The 18,931-nt window shown below is 39.3% G+C and overlaps 2 protein-coding genes across 2 annotated transcripts in view; one reads left to right on the top strand and one right to left on the bottom strand.

Moving 5' to 3' along the window:
- The window catches only part of LOC106011754 (peptidyl-prolyl cis-trans isomerase B), a gene marked incomplete in the record, with an annotated part of 5,210 nt that extends 3,835 nt beyond the window's left edge, over positions 1–1,375 (top strand). The window contains 2 exon segments of the mRNA XM_013082470.2: positions 1–34; positions 754–1,375. Of these exon segments, the coding sequence (XP_012937924.1) occupies positions 1–34; positions 754–909 (190 nt within the window).
- Positions 1,376–4,043: 2,668 nt separating this feature from the next.
- Positions 4,044–18,931, bottom strand: part of LOC101861552 (3'-5' RNA helicase YTHDC2) — a 44,984-nt gene continuing 30,096 nt past the window's right edge. Inside the window, exons 25-33 of the mRNA XM_005089662.3 lie at positions 16,227–16,474; positions 13,357–13,463; positions 12,943–13,038; positions 12,248–12,344; positions 10,634–10,732; positions 9,885–10,048; positions 9,304–9,455; positions 8,459–8,543; positions 4,044–6,703 (exon numbers count right to left, since the gene is read on the bottom strand). Of these exons, the coding sequence (XP_005089719.1) occupies positions 5,915–6,703; positions 8,459–8,543; positions 9,304–9,455; positions 9,885–10,048; positions 10,634–10,732; positions 12,248–12,344; positions 12,943–13,038; positions 13,357–13,463; positions 16,227–16,474 (1,837 nt within the window). The 3' untranslated portion in view covers positions 4,044–5,914. The remainder of the gene's footprint in view (positions 6,704–8,458; positions 8,544–9,303; positions 9,456–9,884; positions 10,049–10,633; positions 10,733–12,247; positions 12,345–12,942; positions 13,039–13,356; positions 13,464–16,226; positions 16,475–18,931) is intronic.

Below are 18,931 nucleotides of genomic sequence, written 5' to 3'. Positions count from 1 at the left end.
ACACGTCATCTTCGGAAAGGTCTTAGAGGGAATGGTGAGTCGTGTGTGTGTTCATATTTCATGCATAGTGGATTTTGTTTTCTATTCTCGGTGTCTCTTTCTCTCTTACTCTCTCTTTTCATTTCCCTCCCTCCCCCTCTGTGTGTGTGTGTGTGTGTGTTTGTGTGTGTGTGTGTGTGTGTGTGTGTGTGTGTATGTGTGACACAACTAGAGGAGGAAAACGTTTCCTCGGAAATTAAATTGACCAGAGACAGATTTCTTTTTCAAAACAAGTAAAGATCTATCAATCTTCTGTAAATTTGTCGTTTGTTGCTTAATACCGCGCTGTGGGGATTCCATTTAAGGCGACAGGTGAAGACTGAAGAAAACCCACATTGTTTTATGTCTGACTTAAACTCGCATCATTTGTACACAAGGAGAAGAGTTTTAGTTTGAACAACTCCACAACAGACGACAGTTATCTCAGAGCGCACAGATATATCGGAATCTGATCACTATTTATATCAAGACAGATGCAGTGGGTGGTTGGCAGGTGCTCTGGTGTGATTTGCTTCTTCTTTCCCCCCAAACATCTGTTGTCCTTATCCCTCGTTCTTTTTTGTGTTTGTTACCATCTTGTAACACCTCTAATCTTCAACACTTATTAGACCTTGTTGTGTTGCAAGAGCCGTAAAACTAAAAGACAGATGCACCAAGAAGTAGGCTATATGTGTATTTCAATAAGATGGCGTGTCCTTTGCTTCTCCCCCACAGGATGTTCTTCAAACCATAGCCCTGGAGGAAACAAACAGACAAAGCTTACCCTTCAGAACCGTAAGCATAAAGGACTGTGGAGCCATCCCCCTTAGTTCTCACTACACACTCACCAGCGAGGACTTCAACACGAATGAAGACATTCGAACAAAATAGTTTACAATAATAAAGTTTAGATAATCATTGATTAAATAGAATGTTTCATAGGGGAAAGCATGAACACATGTACTTGATGAGTGATTGAAGTATGCAATTTTACGAAAAAGTGATAACTGGATTAATTTCACATAGGTAGAGGGCGTAGAAAGTTGGCAGATTTATGGAGCAGAATACAGAACGAGAGATGAGAGAGAGAAAGAGTGAGAGTGGCTGCAGTTGAAGTTTTCCAGACTAGATTTCATTACAAACGTGAGAAAGACGAAATCTTGGAATAAGCAGTTGGTATTATGTCAGATACCTAGCAATATTGTCCCTTGCTGTAAGGATAATTCAGTGAAAGAATCTGCAGTAACAAATGTACTGTCTTGAATTCTGCCTGTCATTTCTTGACCGTAGAGCCATTTTATGTATTTGTTTTTGTGTGGACATGAACGAATAAACGAAATCCATTTTCAAAGAAAAATGGTGCAGTTCATCTATTCATCATGAAGTTGTGAAAAACAGCTAGCCTTACTAAATCATTGTGAAGAGATACGTCTGAAAGTAACATGGGCTGCGCTGTGTGATGCAGAAACTCCTTTCGCCCACAGTATGAGCGTTGCTTCCTCAAACAATGGTGACCAATGAAACTAAAGGAAGATCACGATGGGGACTTGGAAGGTAGCAGGACTGCTCGTCGGTGAAATTTACAGAATTAAAAAAAACCCCAAGTGAACAGCCTTAAATTCTGATAAATCCACTAAAGTTTTTGTGTTATTTAGAGAACTGGCCCATCAATATTGGGAAAAGCTCATTTGGGCAAGAATATTTTATTAGAAGAACACTCATTCTCTGAATGTCTACAATGTTCCATATAGTGCCAGTTTCTATTCAATAAACAAGTACAACAATTTCTATTCACATTTACTTTTAATGAACATTTCAAAGCATGAAATGGAACACAACATATCTATATTTTTGTAATACCACAAATACCATACCAAGCATATACAATAATGGGGCTGTCAGTTGCTTAAAGGCAAAATATCCTTTTACAGTGAATTCACCCTCTGGTTGCAGATTCATGTCTGCAGAAATAGCAAAAATACAGGACAGTCACCTCTTTCCAAAAAAAACCTTACACTTTGCAAATCTGTCAAAACACAAAGAACATGGTTTCAGAAAGTAAAATCATCATAATATTCACAAGAAACAAACCTCAAGAACAACAACGACTTTCCAGGCATGACCTTATTCCCAAGGGAAATGACCAACATGAAACTGAAACAGATGGAGGGAAGGGAAAGGGAGATAAACTTCCGTCCAGCCTTGTTGAGGCAAAGGGAATAATATTCTGTGAAATCAGTATCAGATCTCAGTTATCAAGCACACATTGAGAAAAAGATATTTAAAGCAGAATAAACTTGTGTGCAGACCCTCCTTAGATAGTGACAGAAACGTTCAAGTACAACAACCATTTCAACAGGAGTGGGAGTTACATGAGTCACAAACTCACCCAGAGAACAACACATTGCTTTTGTGCAAAAGAGCTGCCAACAGTTGTTAACAAGATGATTCAACATCTAGCTGAATTGAGGATACTACCTTAATGCACTTCTATATTCATGAAAATTCAGTTGCAAACTTTAAAAAACATACTGAACTAGTTTCTTGCAAGGCTACTTTCCCTGCCCTACACTGGGGAGTTTGTTTAGATTTAGCAAGAGTTTTAAAGCACTTGCAACACAAATGAAATTGGTCATATAAGTGCCAAAGATTAGAGACACTATAAGACAGAATCATACTAGAAAAGAAGGAGGAGAGATAAGGACAAGGTTTGAAAGGAAAGAAGAAGTAATCCACACCAGAGCACCCACCAACCATTCATCCTGCATTAAACATTTTTCTGCTTCTAGCATTCAGATATGTCTCTCAACATTCAGCTTTAACTTAGAAAGTTTAAGAGAAACCCTAATATCTAAAAGAGAAATGAAGGTATCTATAAACTCATGCCAAGAGCCAATAATAACCTGTGTGGCAGCAGATTGAAATTCCATATTTTCTTCTCCATAATCTGTTTGTTGTCGACAGCTTCATCACTATAATTTCCTTCCTCTTTTTTTATTCTGTAACTTTCACCAGTTGGATTGAAACCTACAGCATCGCTTCATTTCAATGCTCATTTCTTCTTCTCATTCAGTATATAAACACATATCTCTGCTATAATATCAATAGCAGAAAGCAACTGGTGCCATTAGGCATCCCGAGTGAATATCAGCACAAGTGAACTAGTGAGTTTTCATCTTGCAATCAGAATATGACCAGAGTCGACATAAAAACAATTCCTCTCTCAGAGGACATGACTCTTATGATTCACAAGTCTCAACCACTTTCTTTACGGAGTGATATTTACAGAACAAAAATTGGGAGTTTGGTGTGTGTTAATACAACGCAGTGGCTTGTCTTCAGAATGTGCAGAGCATATCAACAGCAGAGGGAACAAGATTACAGTCAGCTTGTATTGTCTGATGCCACCACTGCAATATATTCCAAAAGCCAGAAATGGACTATACATTTCTGTTAATTGAAGCCCAGTATTAAATACCACTGATCAGATCAACAAGTTACCATAAAACTTTATCTCTAAATTCAAAGCAGGACTGCTGTAAAAACTATGACTATCATGGTCATGACACAGCAAATTAATGTAAGATGCCAACATAAATAACTTATTCCACATCATCCACACTAAAATCCCAACCTTGTTACTAAAATTCCGCGGGTGAAAAAAGATATGTAAGTAAAACATATACATACAATATGAAAAGAAATACTTGATGATTTTTTTTCTATGCTGCCAACCATTCAAAAAATGTTTTTGATCTGCCTACCCCAGCACCACAAACTTCTGATATAATTTCAACACAATTTTAAAAAAAAGAAGAAACTTGTTCTTTTCATATTCAACAGTAGCCTACATCTTCACACCAACGTGAGTGAAAAAATTGCATATGAATCATACTTTTAAACACTTCCTGAAAACAAACGTGAAGATAAACATAAAAATAAAACACACGACAAATGCTTACTGGATGAAATACATAGTGCCATGTTTTCAAAAACAGAAATTATCAATAGATAGAAATATTTCCCGACTATAAAAGTTTAAAGTACTGGCATGCTTGTCAAGCATACGTTAAAGCAATAGAGGGTATTGCAAAGATTGTCAGTAATCTGGGAACTACAATGAGTACAAACGATCAAAATAGATCAAACCATTTCACTACTACCAACAGTTACATACTGGCAACTGTGAGACACAAGGCATTCACAGTCTACCTTACATTAGGCTTTCTTAGACTGCTTGACAAACTTGGTACCAAAATAAAAATTTGCCAACTAGCAAATTTTGTCAATATACCAGATCTGTATGTTAATCCAAAAGTATTTTCAGTTCAAAATGATAAAACAAATATTGAACAGGAGCACATGTGTACCATTTAATGTAAGCTCATTTGCACTAAGAGAGATGGCAGTGTCCACAAAATGGTGAAAAGTCATGAATCACAGTTTGTAGCTTATATCTTAAAACATGGATCATGAAAGACATCTACAGTACAATAACTCAATGTGCATGGTCGTAATTCAAGTGTAATAGAAGAGACGTCATTCTTTCAAAGAACTAGAATATTCTCGACATCTTAATGAATAATGACTAGCAATTTATGACATCCTTCCCGGGCAGACTGAGACGTTCATCATATCACAAGGAGTGTGGCATCAATCTGTACACACCAGGACAAATAATCTCCTCAGTCATACAAAGTAAGTATAGAGCACAAATTACCTCACCATGTCCAGAACTACATGTAATAGCTGAAGAGCCACAATAGCCTCCAATGTAGTGTGTGAATAATGGCAACTGTCCAAAGTATGACATACATAGCAAAGGTAGTACAAAAAACCAAATGTAGTCATCCTTCAACTTAAGTCAACCGATGAATGTGAAATAGCACTGATGCAAATGTACAATATCTTATATAATTTTTAATATTATAAAAATAGGTGTGCACACAGACAGCTTAAATATTAAATGTTACTACAAACATATGCATATATCTGCATTCCTTATTCCAGAACAACGGCATGGTAAGCGATCCCATACAGGTCACATCTTTAGAACTCTTTAATTTAAATAATTAATACAACTTCAAGAAATTCCCATGTCAGTCACAACAAGGCTTTCATTTTTCATTCATGACAATAGCTGTCAACCCTTGCATGTTAATCCGACTTGAGAAAAAAGATGCTCTTTAATAAGGGTGGACAAATCAACATGACTCATCCCACACGCTGTACACAGAACAAACAGGCTGATAGTCTAGCCAGACAGGTGGGGAGAAATAGGAGCATCAAAGTCACAGAAACACCCTCACTTCTACTGGGGGGCACTGGACCTGAGCTAAGAGAAAATAGCAAATGAAATCAGGACAAAACTTTCCATGAGCCATGAGTGCAGTTGTTGTTTTGGTACCTCCACAGTTACTAAACGAGTTTCTGTAACTGAACCTAAATCTGTTTCTTATTCATACCACAAACCAATCAGGCCACATTTTTCTTACTGCTCTTTTGAAATAGTTTTTTTTCCTTTTTCGAATGAGACAGTTGTGCAACTAAAGAAGTACAAAATTCGAATGAGATGTGAAAAATACTGGCCAAAAATATTATCAGAACAGCCAGTTGTACATTTCAAGCATAAATAAGTTGAATGAACCTAGACAATTTATGTAAAAATATTCTCATGCATCATGTCCTCCCTCGAGTCTGATAAAACAGAAAATTATAACACAAAAAAAATCCACCTCAAAATCAGTCATTATAACAAGGTTAACAACATCCATAGTTAAACCCACAAAATGAATTACAGAATTAAAGAGCCCTTCAGGAATCTCAGTAGTAAATTACAAAATAGAAGAGAACTTTGGGTACGAGTAGAATCATGAACTTCATTCCTGATCTCAGATCACTGCTGTGGCTGGTGATGTCCCCCGTCCGAGTAATGAGGAGGCTGTTGTTGCTGCATGCCGGCCTGTGGGTGACCTCGGGGGAGCATCATGACCCGCTGTAGAGCCGCCTGGGGATTCATCATGATCCCCTGACCCATCATGCCTCCCTGGGGGACCAAGAATGGGTTCAGGCGAGCACCCACATACCCCTGCTGGGCCAGAGCAAATGCCTGCTGCTGTTGCTGCTGCTGCTGTTGTTGCAGAAACAGAGAGTAAGACGCCGCCGTGGCTCCGGTGTTTGCATTCTGCTGGGCTGACAGAGAGACTCCTGGGAAGGGCATTAAACCACTCGGCGGCTCTCCAAGTAACCCCTGGGAGCTGCTCTCGGACTGGGAAGATTCCGTGCTGAGCTGGCGGAGCCGATGACTGAGGTGCGCGGGACTGTCACGGCTGCTGTTGGACCCCTCGTTAGAATTTGTGGACGGCGCTGGACTGGAGCAATCCGAATCTTTTCTGTCCATTTTCTTCTTGCTCCCAACACTACTGGCGTCTTCCCCACCACTGTTGCCCTCGGATGGGGTGCTGCCCGCCTCTCCCTGTCTGTCTTTCCCTCGCTGCTGCAGCTTCACCTGAGCCTGTCGCTGAGAGGTCTGCCCTCGATGACCTTTCTGCTGTTGCTGCTGTGTGGGTGGTGGAGTATCCAAGGACCTCTGCCTGTGCGACTGCCCTAACTTGAAAGGCTTCAGCTGATGGTGGAATTTGTCCCACAGTTTCAACAACTGAGACCCAACATGTGCTTCCAGCTCCTGTTGAAATAAATGGCACAACGGTTCAATGAACAGAAAAAAATACGCATGTACAACAAAATTAACAGCCAAATCAACTTCCATAGGAGCAAGAAAGTTGTTTAAAAAGAGATACTCGTATTCTGACAAAATTATCCATCATATCAAAAGAGTACGAATAATCACACACATTTAATGAATTTCAAATTGATACCACACCTTCCAAGAGAAGAGAGGAAAGAAAAGAGAGAGACAGAATAGTGTCCAACATTTCTGAAAAATTTGGGCTATAAGCTGTGCCTTATAGCCCAAACTTTTTTCCTCAGCTTTAAACCCTGTGGCTTATTAGCGGATTTTCCAGATTGCAGGAGTGTCACTCCCTCGCCTATTCTTAGAATACCCCTAAAACATTGAAATGTTGACAGACTTTCCTCAACATCACACTTCGCGTCCCAGTATGCTTAAGAAACACAGCCCAACAGATGGGAGTGTACTTTTAGAGACCCCCGAGTCTGCTGAAGCTTATAAACAGGTTTGGTTTATTTGTGAAAAAAGTTCAGATTTTAAAAATATTTAGTGGGTGCAGCTTATGTATACAGACCTGCCACTCTATGAAACCTCAAAATCAGGATCTCGGGGAGAAAAATCAGGATTTGGTGAAAAAAATCGGGATCAACAGGATAATCACCAAGGTGACTGCCAAAGCTGACTTAAAATTTGTCCAGGGGTGTCCATAAATTACTTGGCCTATATGCACTCTAAGTGTCTTTGTTTGTTTGCGCACGCGCGCGCGCGTGTGTGTGTGTGTGAGTGTGTGTATGCGCGTGCGTGCGTGCCAGCGAGTTACCATTATTTTTTGTAAATCCTGAAGTATCACGTCAAGCACTCCTTCTAGTCTAAGTGTCTATACCCCCCCCCCCCCCCACACACACCCCAATAAGTCCCGAAATACATGAACTTAAGTTGACCCCGTCAACGGACGGTCCCCGACACGCAGAACTCACACGGCGATGTCATACCACGTGATGCAAATGCGTGATTGAAACAATTTTACTAAAGGGTCCGACTAATTGCGCGTTCACATAAAACACTCAGATGAGCGACAGTCGTTCTACTTCTAGTACTCTAGGATAACGACGACGGCCGACCGACCAATTGTACCAACAAATCTCTTATCCCTCATATGCGTTCAGACTAAAGCAACGATAACGGCCATATGTTAGTCTTGTCAGCGCGGTTACATGTAGTTGTGTACGGGTTAGAAAGACTGTTGCTCGTCCGAGTGTTTGGTGTGAACGCGCAGTTACCAGACCTCGGACAAGGATTGTTTTGAAAGTAACAGCGGAACTATGAATATTATCGATTATTTGTATGTGCCAAATTGTAACAGTTACCAGGCTATCATCGGAGAATTCTGAGTGTGGGCAAAGATCACACACAACTTGGGGCGAGTCAACTACTAAATGCGGCATCAATATTTGGGGAAATAGTGCCCCGAGTTCAAACTGACAAAAAGTTCAACGGGTGCTTCCCACGATAAAGGAGAAGACAGTAAGTTTTTAGAAAAATCCCGCACAATAGCAGACTGGGACAAAAAAATCAGGATACACGCGATCGAAATAGGGAAAATCGGGATGCTAGAGATTTGGGGCAAAAAAAAGGGATATCCCGACTAAATCGGGATGAGTGGCAGGTCTATGTATACAGGTGCGCTCAATAGCCCGAACTTAACAGTACATATCCTTCAACTGCATCATATGCCCTGAGTGAACTGACCTGCCCATCCCTGCTCTCCTGGACCTTTTTGTTCTCGTTCCAAGGGTTGAGGAGGTGATGACACAGCTGAAATGGCAGGTGGGCGCTGTGGAGCATTGATATTAAACAAGGCCATTAGAAAATTCAATAGAACAATTTCCACCACGCACAAAAATGTTCTAGTCTAGAGATAATTCATTTGATTCCCAAACAAAAAAAATATGCAGGCTCAATTATGGGCGTCACCAGGCGGGATACTTCAGAAAGTTAGTTTATCTTCTTTTTCTCATTTCAACTGGCTGTCAATGAGTATTTAGTGATCAGGAGAAATGGATTATGTTGTGAATGAAAGTGGTATGTGCCCAATAAGCTGCAATGATGTATTGCCCTGAGGGGACTGGGAATGTAAATCAGAATGAACTGTTAGGATAAGAGAGCTGCTGAAAAGTCATGTGGGTCTTTCATCAGTACAGAAACATGCTACTGACAAACACATAACTGTGCCCTCATATGACCTTATGCAGTTGCAACTGCCGTAACACTTTTACCAAACTGAAACATGTACCTGTTGTCTCAAAACATGACATTTACTATGAGATCCCTGATACAACCTTCATCAATGATTCATCTTATACAATTATATACAAGAACAAATTCTTTCTGCATTTTATTTGCAACATTTTTTTTTATTCAGTGACCTAAAACAACCGTAACCAAATAGTTGTCCAATCCAGACAGGCAAATACATTTTAAAAACCTGGTATAAACGGAGTACACATACACACACACACACACAACAACAACAACAACAACAACAAATAAAAAACTAAAAAAAACACACAAAAAGGAAGAATTCATGAGCTCACCTTTTCAGCCATTCTACACTGAATATGGCAGACAACCCTGGGCTAGGGAAATCTGGAGATTTTGTCCTGGCTATTGAGGAGGTCATTTTGGCAAATCCTTGAAAATGTCCACTGCCTTGCACAGAAAAAATGAGGTACACCACCCTTCCACTCTGAAAATTGTTCAAATGTTGAACATCTTAAGCTAATAAAATACTAGAGGCAAACATAACATGTGTACATAGAAAACAATCAAGATCATCATTAATTAGCAAAATGTGAAAAGTCAATGAGACTTTTAAAAGCATCCAGATGTTCTCTCCAAAACTAATGTAAGAAAAGGCCTCATCATTCAGAGTAATCAATCTAGAAATTTCAGTTTGGCTTACTTAAAAAAAAAAAAACAAAAAAAAAAACCACTCCAAGAAATACATTACATTTGAATCAAAACATTTATTTCGGTGTCCTATTGTGTGTGTGTGTGTGTGTGTGTGTGTGTGTGTGTGTGTGTGTGTGTGTGTGTGTGTGTGTGATAACAAGTTGGTAAGTTTATTATTACTTGAGAGCCCCATGACTGTACAATCCAAGATATCAAAACTGACCATGTAAGCCTTTGACAATTTTCCCTCATGACCTGTGGATGTTGCCCAGAAGTTCTTGGTCTGAGAAATCTCTAAAAGCTTGTGATTGGCTGCTTTCATGATGAAAAAGCAGCTGTCCCTAGTCTGGTCAGAAACTTCATCTCCTCCCCCTCTCGAGTGACCTGCTAAAGAAGAGGAAACCAGACATGTTGTAATGAGAGGGTACTTAAAGGTCCCAGATTGAAAATCTTTTACATTTTCTAGGGTAACAACATCTAAAAAAAAAAGAAGAAGAGAAGGAATTAAAACATTGCATGACCATAACTTGACTTCAAAACACTTTTGGTCCAGTTTTTTTAACACCACTTCTTGTAAATGTATGAGAAGATGTCAAATTCAACCCTTTACCTACTTCTCTTTTCCCTCATCACACAAAAGAAAAACAATAATGTATTTTAAAAAGTCTTGAGTTCCAAAGTGAAAAAATACAAACAGCATGTCTCTTTTTCTCGTGTTAACAAACTTTTCAACATTACAACATCAAACAGAACCAGCTTTACTACATCAAAACAGAAGACTCAAAAAAATAAAATAAAACAAAGTAAACTTTTAGAATCAACACTTGGGCTTAGGGCAATGTAAATTTACACTACAGAGTGTGGCCTTCTATTACAAAGTTATTATCCAGTTATTCAGTGTTGAAACTACATGCTGTCACACTGATGAGAAGAATGGAAACAGAGGTATGCTGGCACTACAGCTCCACTAACTGTTGTATCCATGGTGTGGGGCGAGACGCTGCTGTTGGTGGTGGTGGTACTGGCTGCCGTAGTACTCCTCCACGCCATGGCCCACCACAGACTCCAGCACTGCGGGGACACAAGCACACAACGTGGGACAGGGCATCAACATGCACGAAACCTTGTATGATGAAGATGTCTTGTATTAGCTTTATCAGTATGGAGAGTTTGGAAGAGCAGTCTTATGTATGGTACAAACAGCTTTTCATGTTGTCTGTGATGATCGCAACTTACAAAAAAAGAAACATATCTACTTAAGGCTGATTAAAGATAACAAATTTTCTATAAAAATGAAAAATGTTCTAATAAGTTTTCTTTTCTCCAGATGCTCTGATAAAACAACACATCGGATGATCGATAAGCCCGAACCCATCAACAAGTGCAATCCTTAACTCTTTTTATCCTGGCCGTACCCCCACGGACTCTGTACCCATCCTGGGGCCGCCGCGATGTACGAGTTTGAATTCAGTGTGTATATTTCAAAGTGCAATATTTCTTACATTTACTCTTAGGTTTTAAGGAAATTTGGCAGTTATGTTAGAAATTGAATATAGTTTTTGTAAATGTATGTGGTTAGGAATTACATCAATTGCACAATGTAGATTTTGAGGTGTATTCCACCCTCCAACTTGACCCTGATAGCCGCGCCCACAACGTCCCATTGGATTTTAAAGATCTAGCCCTACCCCTTAATACAGCACGAATTCCAGTACTGACCCGTTCACCATGATCTGAATCACTATTAGATGAGTCTAAGTCCTGTTTGTTATTATCCACAACGAAATTTACGGTACTTGTTTCAGAGTCACTTTCATCAAATTAGTCTCATTCCCCCTCACAACCCAGCGCCACTTCAAAAAGTACTTCGTCGGCCGTGAACATGCGTTTTCGAGACATCATTCAAGCTTCTACACCCATCAAAAACAAAGAAACCGCTGTTCATTGGAAAATTTAAATTTTCAGACAAAGCTAGCATTGCCATATTTGCGTATTTTTGCAATTACAAGCACAACTAGCTTCTTCGACATGACCGTATAGCTGTTCAAAGTTTACTCGTAGCCCGGACTGGTCCTCGTTACGAGTATACTCGTAGTCCGGATAAAGAGAGTTAAGAGACAGGCACGGTTGGCCTCTAGAGAGTAGTCCTATCCAGAGACACAGACCTTTCATTTACAACTGATGGCCATTAGCATAAACACTGTTTCTTTTTGAGTGTGTAGGGGACAGGCAGTAACGAACTATTCTTATCTACTTTTTATTGTGATTTAGAATGCCATTAATGACTGGGATCATAAAATCTCAGCTAAAACACAACAGAGATTAACACATTACAAATGAATGACTGAAGAGGTACTTCTCAAAAGAGACTTAGAATTAGCATATGGACAGAAACCTTCAGAGGCACCAATGAAACAAATACATAATCCATGACGGACAACCAGACAAATGGCCAGGGCTATGCTGAACATGATGGGACAGAATTCTGCCCTGAAGTGGAAGGTTCCTACTTATGAGTACAAAAAGAGACTACTAACAATTCATTCTTTACATCAAGAGGCAGCAAAATTATAGAAAGAGACTTACCCATTTGCTTTGGCCTTTGTCCAACGCCTATTGGATTGGTCAATCCAATAACAGCATCAGCATTAGTCAGCAAACTGGTAACTGTTTGCAGAGTAGCCTGTAGAAAAGATAGTAGCAAAGTGATAACCAGATTAAGAATAATTCACCACCCCAAAAAAACTATTCTAAAGACTAAATCTGAGATGGCAAAGAACAGTTTTAACTTGATGGTATTGAATTAATTAATTTCTTTAGTGCATAAAGTAAAAGAGAACATAGAAGAGAATGCTAATGGCCCTCAGGGTAGTCTGATGAACTCTTAGCACATTGCAAACCTCCATTTTTTAAATTTCATATGTTTTCATGTTTTCTAGTTCATAAGCTAAATGAACACATCCCCAAAAATGTCAACTGAAATTTTTATTCTGCTGAAAGTCAGCCAAAACAGCAATGAGCAGCAACTCTGACCAAAATCTTCTTCTAAATCAGTAAATAAAAGTCCTTTTATCATTACTGACAGAAAGCAAGTGCATCAGAACCAAAGCATACAGAAGCCACAGGTGGGTATAATCTCAGATGTCCATATGATGATAATTCCTTAAATAGAAAAAAAATATATACCTTCAACTGAAAACGCAAAGTCAGTCACTTCAATTCTGTCTACACATTTAGTAAACTCTCCTGTTTGTCATGAAATGAGATATGTTCAAATTTACCTCGTCCGCTTGTGTCCAAGGGCGATGAGGGTATTTGATCCTTGTGAGGAACAGACTATGTAGCTTCATTCTCAGTTCCAAACCAGCTGCACCATCCTGTGACGGACATTAAAATATACACATATATACAAGTCATGTACTGATACACCAAAAAGTAAAAGTTTTACTTGATTTGAAGGGGAAAAAACTTTCGATAAAAACTTAAATAAAACTTCAGTAAGTTTACGGCTCATCCAATAAAACTAAATTGTATTCAACATAGAAAAACAAAACATCTGAGAACAACCAAATCATTTCTGGTCCTCCATTCACATCCAGGACAACATAAAGTGCCGCGACACTGACACCTACTGGTGCCACCACTGTTAGTGTGGGGGTCAACCAGCACGAAGGTTGGCAAAAGGAGACGCTCACCATTGAGCTGCAGTGGAAGGTGAGCCAGTCGTCAGGACGGAAAACTTTCATGATCCCACCGAGGTCATCAGCTGTCTTGGGCTCATCACCATCAGACTCAGGGTCAACTGATAAAAAAACAAAACAAAAAAACAAAAAACACATAAAACCTTAATTCAAGTTTCTCTGCATGAAACATGTGTGTTTTGCAGATTATCCCATGAGTGTCTGACAAGTGCACAAACTCACTCCACCTTGCTGTCATCTCTACATCTACAACAGAGGACAAACCAGAAAAACTGACAGTTCAAATAAACAAGACACTGGAATAAGTGGACGTAGGTATCTAAGGATGGCAATATAAGAACGTCAGCATGATAAAAATATTTAATTTAAGAATTTGACATTATATTTAATATGCTTTGAAAAAACAAAACTCATCATTTTTCATGATGACAGAATCTGCATGAGGGCTTGGCCAGCAAGTAGAATCAGAAATAAAAATTTCTTTGTCTTTTAAAACCAGATCATTCCTAATTGTTCCATTTGAGCTGTCAGATTTCTAAAGATTATCAGAGGAAAATATTGATTTTTCCCCCACTGATAAAGTCTTGTGATCAGCTGCTGAAAACAAACTGGTTCTTGCACACGATACAAAGTACAGCTGCCACAAATAGACAGTTTGGACAGGAAGAGAGAAGAGGAAGAGAGAGAAAGAATTGGGTGACTGAAACTGATAGAAACAGACAGACAAACAGACTGAAGGAGATGTAGACACGAGAGAGAAAGAGATGGGGTGAGAGTATATTGTGTCATTACAAGAGGACACTGACATTTATTCATGCTTTCAGGCATCACCTATGTTCAAATGCATAGGAGAAATATAATTATCAGCTTGAAACGAAGAAAAGCAGAAAACTAAAACAAATTTCAAACATTGATTGGCTTGGAATTCTATGGATTTGTTGAACTGTTGACCCCAAAAGCATAAAGACAAACTCGAATCCAAACGAAAGGGGAAATATCAACTATGGTCTACAAAGATGAAATGATAACAAAATCATAGCGCAGAGTTGTGGGATAGTAAATAGACCCACAGTAAACCAACAGAGGTAATAATCCTCTGTACAGAAGGGAGAGAATACCAAATGTGAATACCTATGCTCGGATCTGCATATACAATAATAACTTTTCTCTTCCTAAATGGGAAGTTGTCACAGTAACGGACTCAAATCACTAAAATTGCATGATCTCTTTTCTTTTCTTTACTGAAGGGGAAATAAAAACAGATTTGTTCCTGTTTTGCTATTTTAGGCAGCCCATTAATTGCGTCAGCTGTTTATAGCATAACACTGTTAACTTTTTTAGCATTTTCAGTTTGTGAAACACTTAGTTTTTTTCATTGGACTTTTTGTTACAACAGTGCATTCAGCATTAGGCCTATCGCCATTTGAGTAGCTTGCCATCTTGAAAGTCAAGGACGCCAACCTTTGACTCACGTCGCGATAAAAATGATACAATTTAGAAGACATTTGACGTGCCATGTATTATTATATAGGCATATGATCTTTTCTCTTCTCTTGCTTCTCCCTTATTCTTGCCACAGGTCAAGCGTTTCACTTCCAGAATAACTAACTCGTGTCTAGCAGGACATTAAACTCAATCACAGCCTACTCCCCTGCATTTGCAACCCCCCCCCTCCCCGCTGCCATATTCTTTCACCCCCCACTCTGCCTGCCAAACAACATCTGCAAATTTATAAAAACAAGTGAGAAACAGATGAACAAACTTGAACTTTAAACAATTAGGGGAAGGTGAATCAGAAAGCGGATGTAAAATACAGAAAGTAGAAATAGGGTCGTGACGCACTGTAGGAAGTTTTATGGTACAAAAAATTCCAGCTCTGACAATATGATAAGATGAGGAAACAGAACAAAGACAAAGCGGCAAAAGAGATAGAAGCTGGAAATTATACATTAATGTTCATAGCAATAGCAAATTAATGAAGATGAGTGAAAAACAGAAAGTAGAGATAAGCGATTGCTTTTCAGATTGTAAAGGTTTGCTGTTCAAATGGGGCAAGGACAGCACCTCAAGCCTACATAACTGACTATATCTAGAAATCCTGTTATCAAAACGGGATCTTTATCTGGGCATTCCACTTAACAAACACAAAATAGCTTTGGTAGACAAATAAATAAGGGGGCTCTCGTGGCCTAGAAGTTAAGGTGTTTGCCCCCCATTCAAAGGTCCTGGGTTCGAATCCGGGTAGCGAGCAAAACATTTTCTTCTCTACAATTGTCTCCTTTCACCTTCCTTCCTTCTCTCTAGCAATATTCTGTCATCTGCTTTTGTCTCCATTTTCTTCCCCCACCCCTTCACCTCCTTTGCCCCCTCCACTGGGCTCTTGACTCCTCGGCTCCTTCTTACTGCTGTCTTTCAGCCACACCCCTGATCTTCTGGTAGGAAAGATCTATACCTAGCTTTCTTGGACAAGGGTGAAAAATCTCTTAGGTTCCATGTGCAAGTTGCGAAGGTTAAAGATCCTTTGGTGGTCCAAAATTGATAAGAGTAGGCTTCGGCCGCCACCCGGGCAAAATTCAAAATTTCAAACCAAATGGAAATGTTTTGTGTGCCCCGCGCGCTCATATGACCTTCTTTAGTTGCGAGCGCAGTAAAACACTTACCAAAAAAAAACAAAAAACTCCAAATAAATAGTCAACACAGTTTAAGACAGCCACTGATTGTCGAGGAGAAATGTGGCCATCTTAGGCAGGTCTTATACTGTGTCATTATAAAGTAAGAAAATATGCAATGGGGGAAATGGGAAATGACCACTTGTACAGGTAATTGTCTTAAACAGGTGGCTGTTAGACCAGGTTCCACTGTACCTTTATCCTTCATAGCATTCTTTGGCACTTTGCTTGGTCCCCCAAAGAGGAACACCGAGAGAGCAGACACAAGGGTGCAGCCTCGAGCCTGACTGAATCGGCCCGCCCGACTCATCTCGTCATAAATGACCCAACGCGATGGCATGTCCTTGATTGTCTTCAGTAACAGCCTCTTGTAGGACCCATGATTGGCTCGCAATACTGGACCAATGACAGAGGTGTTCTGAAATCGTACATGGCTGTCCTTTCTGTGAGATAAACAAGAGAAATAAAAAAAAAAATTATTTCTGTGTCTTAGATGATGGAACTGAAAGATGAAAAAAGTGACGAAATATACTAATGACACTATATTTGTCTGTTTAAATAAAGAACAGCACACCACCCCAATAACAATTATTTTGTGTAAGAAAAAAGTAAGACAGACAAACAGAAACAAGAGGGAAAAGAAAGAAGAAACTGGGCAAGGGAAGAAAAATAAGCTACAAGTAGTACAAGTAGCATTCTCAAACCACTCACAACCTACTCTGTAGGAAAGGTAAAAGACAACAATAATTGTAATAAAGAGCTGAATAAAAATGTGATACTAAACTAACAGAATTGAAAAGAAGAACAAAAGAAGTAAATAGTAGTATAAAATGATGAATTCTCTTAAAACTAGGAAATAGCTACAAATAGAGCAATAAGTCATCATGGAAACAGATAGAAAAGGATGCTCAGGACAGGCTTCGTTGGAGTAATGCTGTTGATGGCCTGTGCTCCACTGGGAGTTAAAAAGGGCAAGAGAGAGAGAGAGAGAGAGCAATAAGTGCGTTGGAGTGACCAGCCCACAATTGCATTGTGAGAAAAATCGTACATGCTGAAAAGAGAAAAAAAACCAGGGGGGAAAAAAAAAAACGCTCTCAAGCTTTTCTATGGAGACTTTAAACTACACTTGGTTTTTGCTTGTATAGCTTGTGCAACAAAACTTGTCTGCAGTAGCATAGCACATATTTGAGATAGCTCACCCAGCCACACAAAAGCTATAAAAGTGTGCACACTTTGCTGTTACCACTACTGGTTTGTCATTATTTTAAAACAAATTAATTAGAAATTGTTATTTTTTTCATCAATATTTGTTTCCACATTTTGAACTGACAGCATCATCTTGAAAAGGTTGAATGCAAACTCGATCTGAGGGGACAGTGTACCATTTAAAGATAAGAGAGAGAGCAAGGAGATAAGAGGAGAACTTGTCAACGGTTGACAGCTGATAACTTTGTTTACTCAGCCTGAGGGTAGCATGAAAACAACCATGGTCCTATCATACTGACAACACCAATCAACCAAAACCAAAGCCCTCTTTCCAACCACTACATAAAAGACAGTTTTTGGCAACTTCAATCATTTTCCACTCATCTGGGCTTTTTTCATGCATTGTTTTCTGAGAAGGAATTAAGTGGAACTGTTTCAAGAGGATGCTACAAGTGTCATTAAAAGATCTACTACCCGAGCCATTTTTCAAAGCTTGACTCCCCAATGTGCAAATAGCCCACGATTTATCTTTACATTACTGCATGTACTTCGCACATTAACGGAAGCATGTACTTCGCACATTAACGGAAACACGACTGTCCAAAATGTTATGTTATGGACTAATAATTTCACTGACCTCTATACGGACATTTTCAAATTTATTTCACATTTTCGAACTTTCCTTTACATTGCTTTTCTTTTCACAGTAGACATCTAAACAAAGGATTCATTCAGTTGAACCGAAAAAAAACCCAACTACACACTTAACAAAAATATCCAAATACAACATACTACCCCATAAAGTGGTTTCACTTTGTCTCAATCACTGACATTTAAACCCATAGGGGTAAAGCATAAACAGGTTTCAGGAAGAACAAGATTTGAAATAACAAGAACACTAATGAGAGCACCTCTCAAACTGTTCCTAAATCCACTCTGTAATACCTATGTACAAGTCACTAGAATTTACTTTTTTTTTCGGAAAAAGAAAATTGGCGTCTTGCACTACTATATTGTGCACAATATTAGCAAAGAAAATCAGTAATGGATGACACCATAGAAGAAAAATTAGTGAGTGAAAAACACTTGGTGCCTTTCGCTAAGTTCGGCATGGCGGCGGCTGTTTTCATAATTGTAGAAAGTTCCCTGACACTCAGCATAATTGCCCGAGAACCCTACCTGCACAACACTGTGAACTTTCTCATCTCTTCATTGGCTGTGTCTAATATATTCGTTGCAGGAGGCTGCATGATCATGGGACCCGTTTTCCTTGCCTTGGTGAAAACTGACCCAAGCAGCCCTCTGAAATTAATTTTTTGCTCTCTCTGTATGGGCATCTACATAGCCATAATCTTTGTGCTAAGCTTCCATATGCTAATCATATCCATCATTCGTCTTTTGCAATTTAAATGTAAAAAATTCTACCGCAAGAGACTTAGCTCCAAAGTTATGTTCATTATTTTCCTTTGCTTGTGGTCATTTGGCACCTTGTTTGTGATCATTCCTCTGTGTCTGCCTTATCACGATGTGAAAAGAAAGTGTGATTTTGAAAGGCTTCCGGCAGCATATGTGGTTTGGGTTCCCTTTGGCGTGTACATAACAACCCTGCTGGTGATGCTGACCGCTCACATTCTGGCTGTTTGTGGCATGGGGAAAAGGAACCAGCGAGTGGAACCAGAGCAGGGACAAGGAGA

The sequence above is a fragment of the Aplysia californica genome, unplaced genomic scaffold (assembly GCF_000002075.1).
Source record: "Aplysia californica isolate F4 #8 unplaced genomic scaffold, AplCal3.0 scaffold00008, whole genome shotgun sequence".
NCBI lineage: Eukaryota > Metazoa > Mollusca > Gastropoda > Aplysiida > Aplysiidae > Aplysia > Aplysia californica.
The sequence above is the reverse complement of the archived record's forward strand: the minus strand, read 5'-3'. Positions and strand labels throughout refer to the sequence as shown.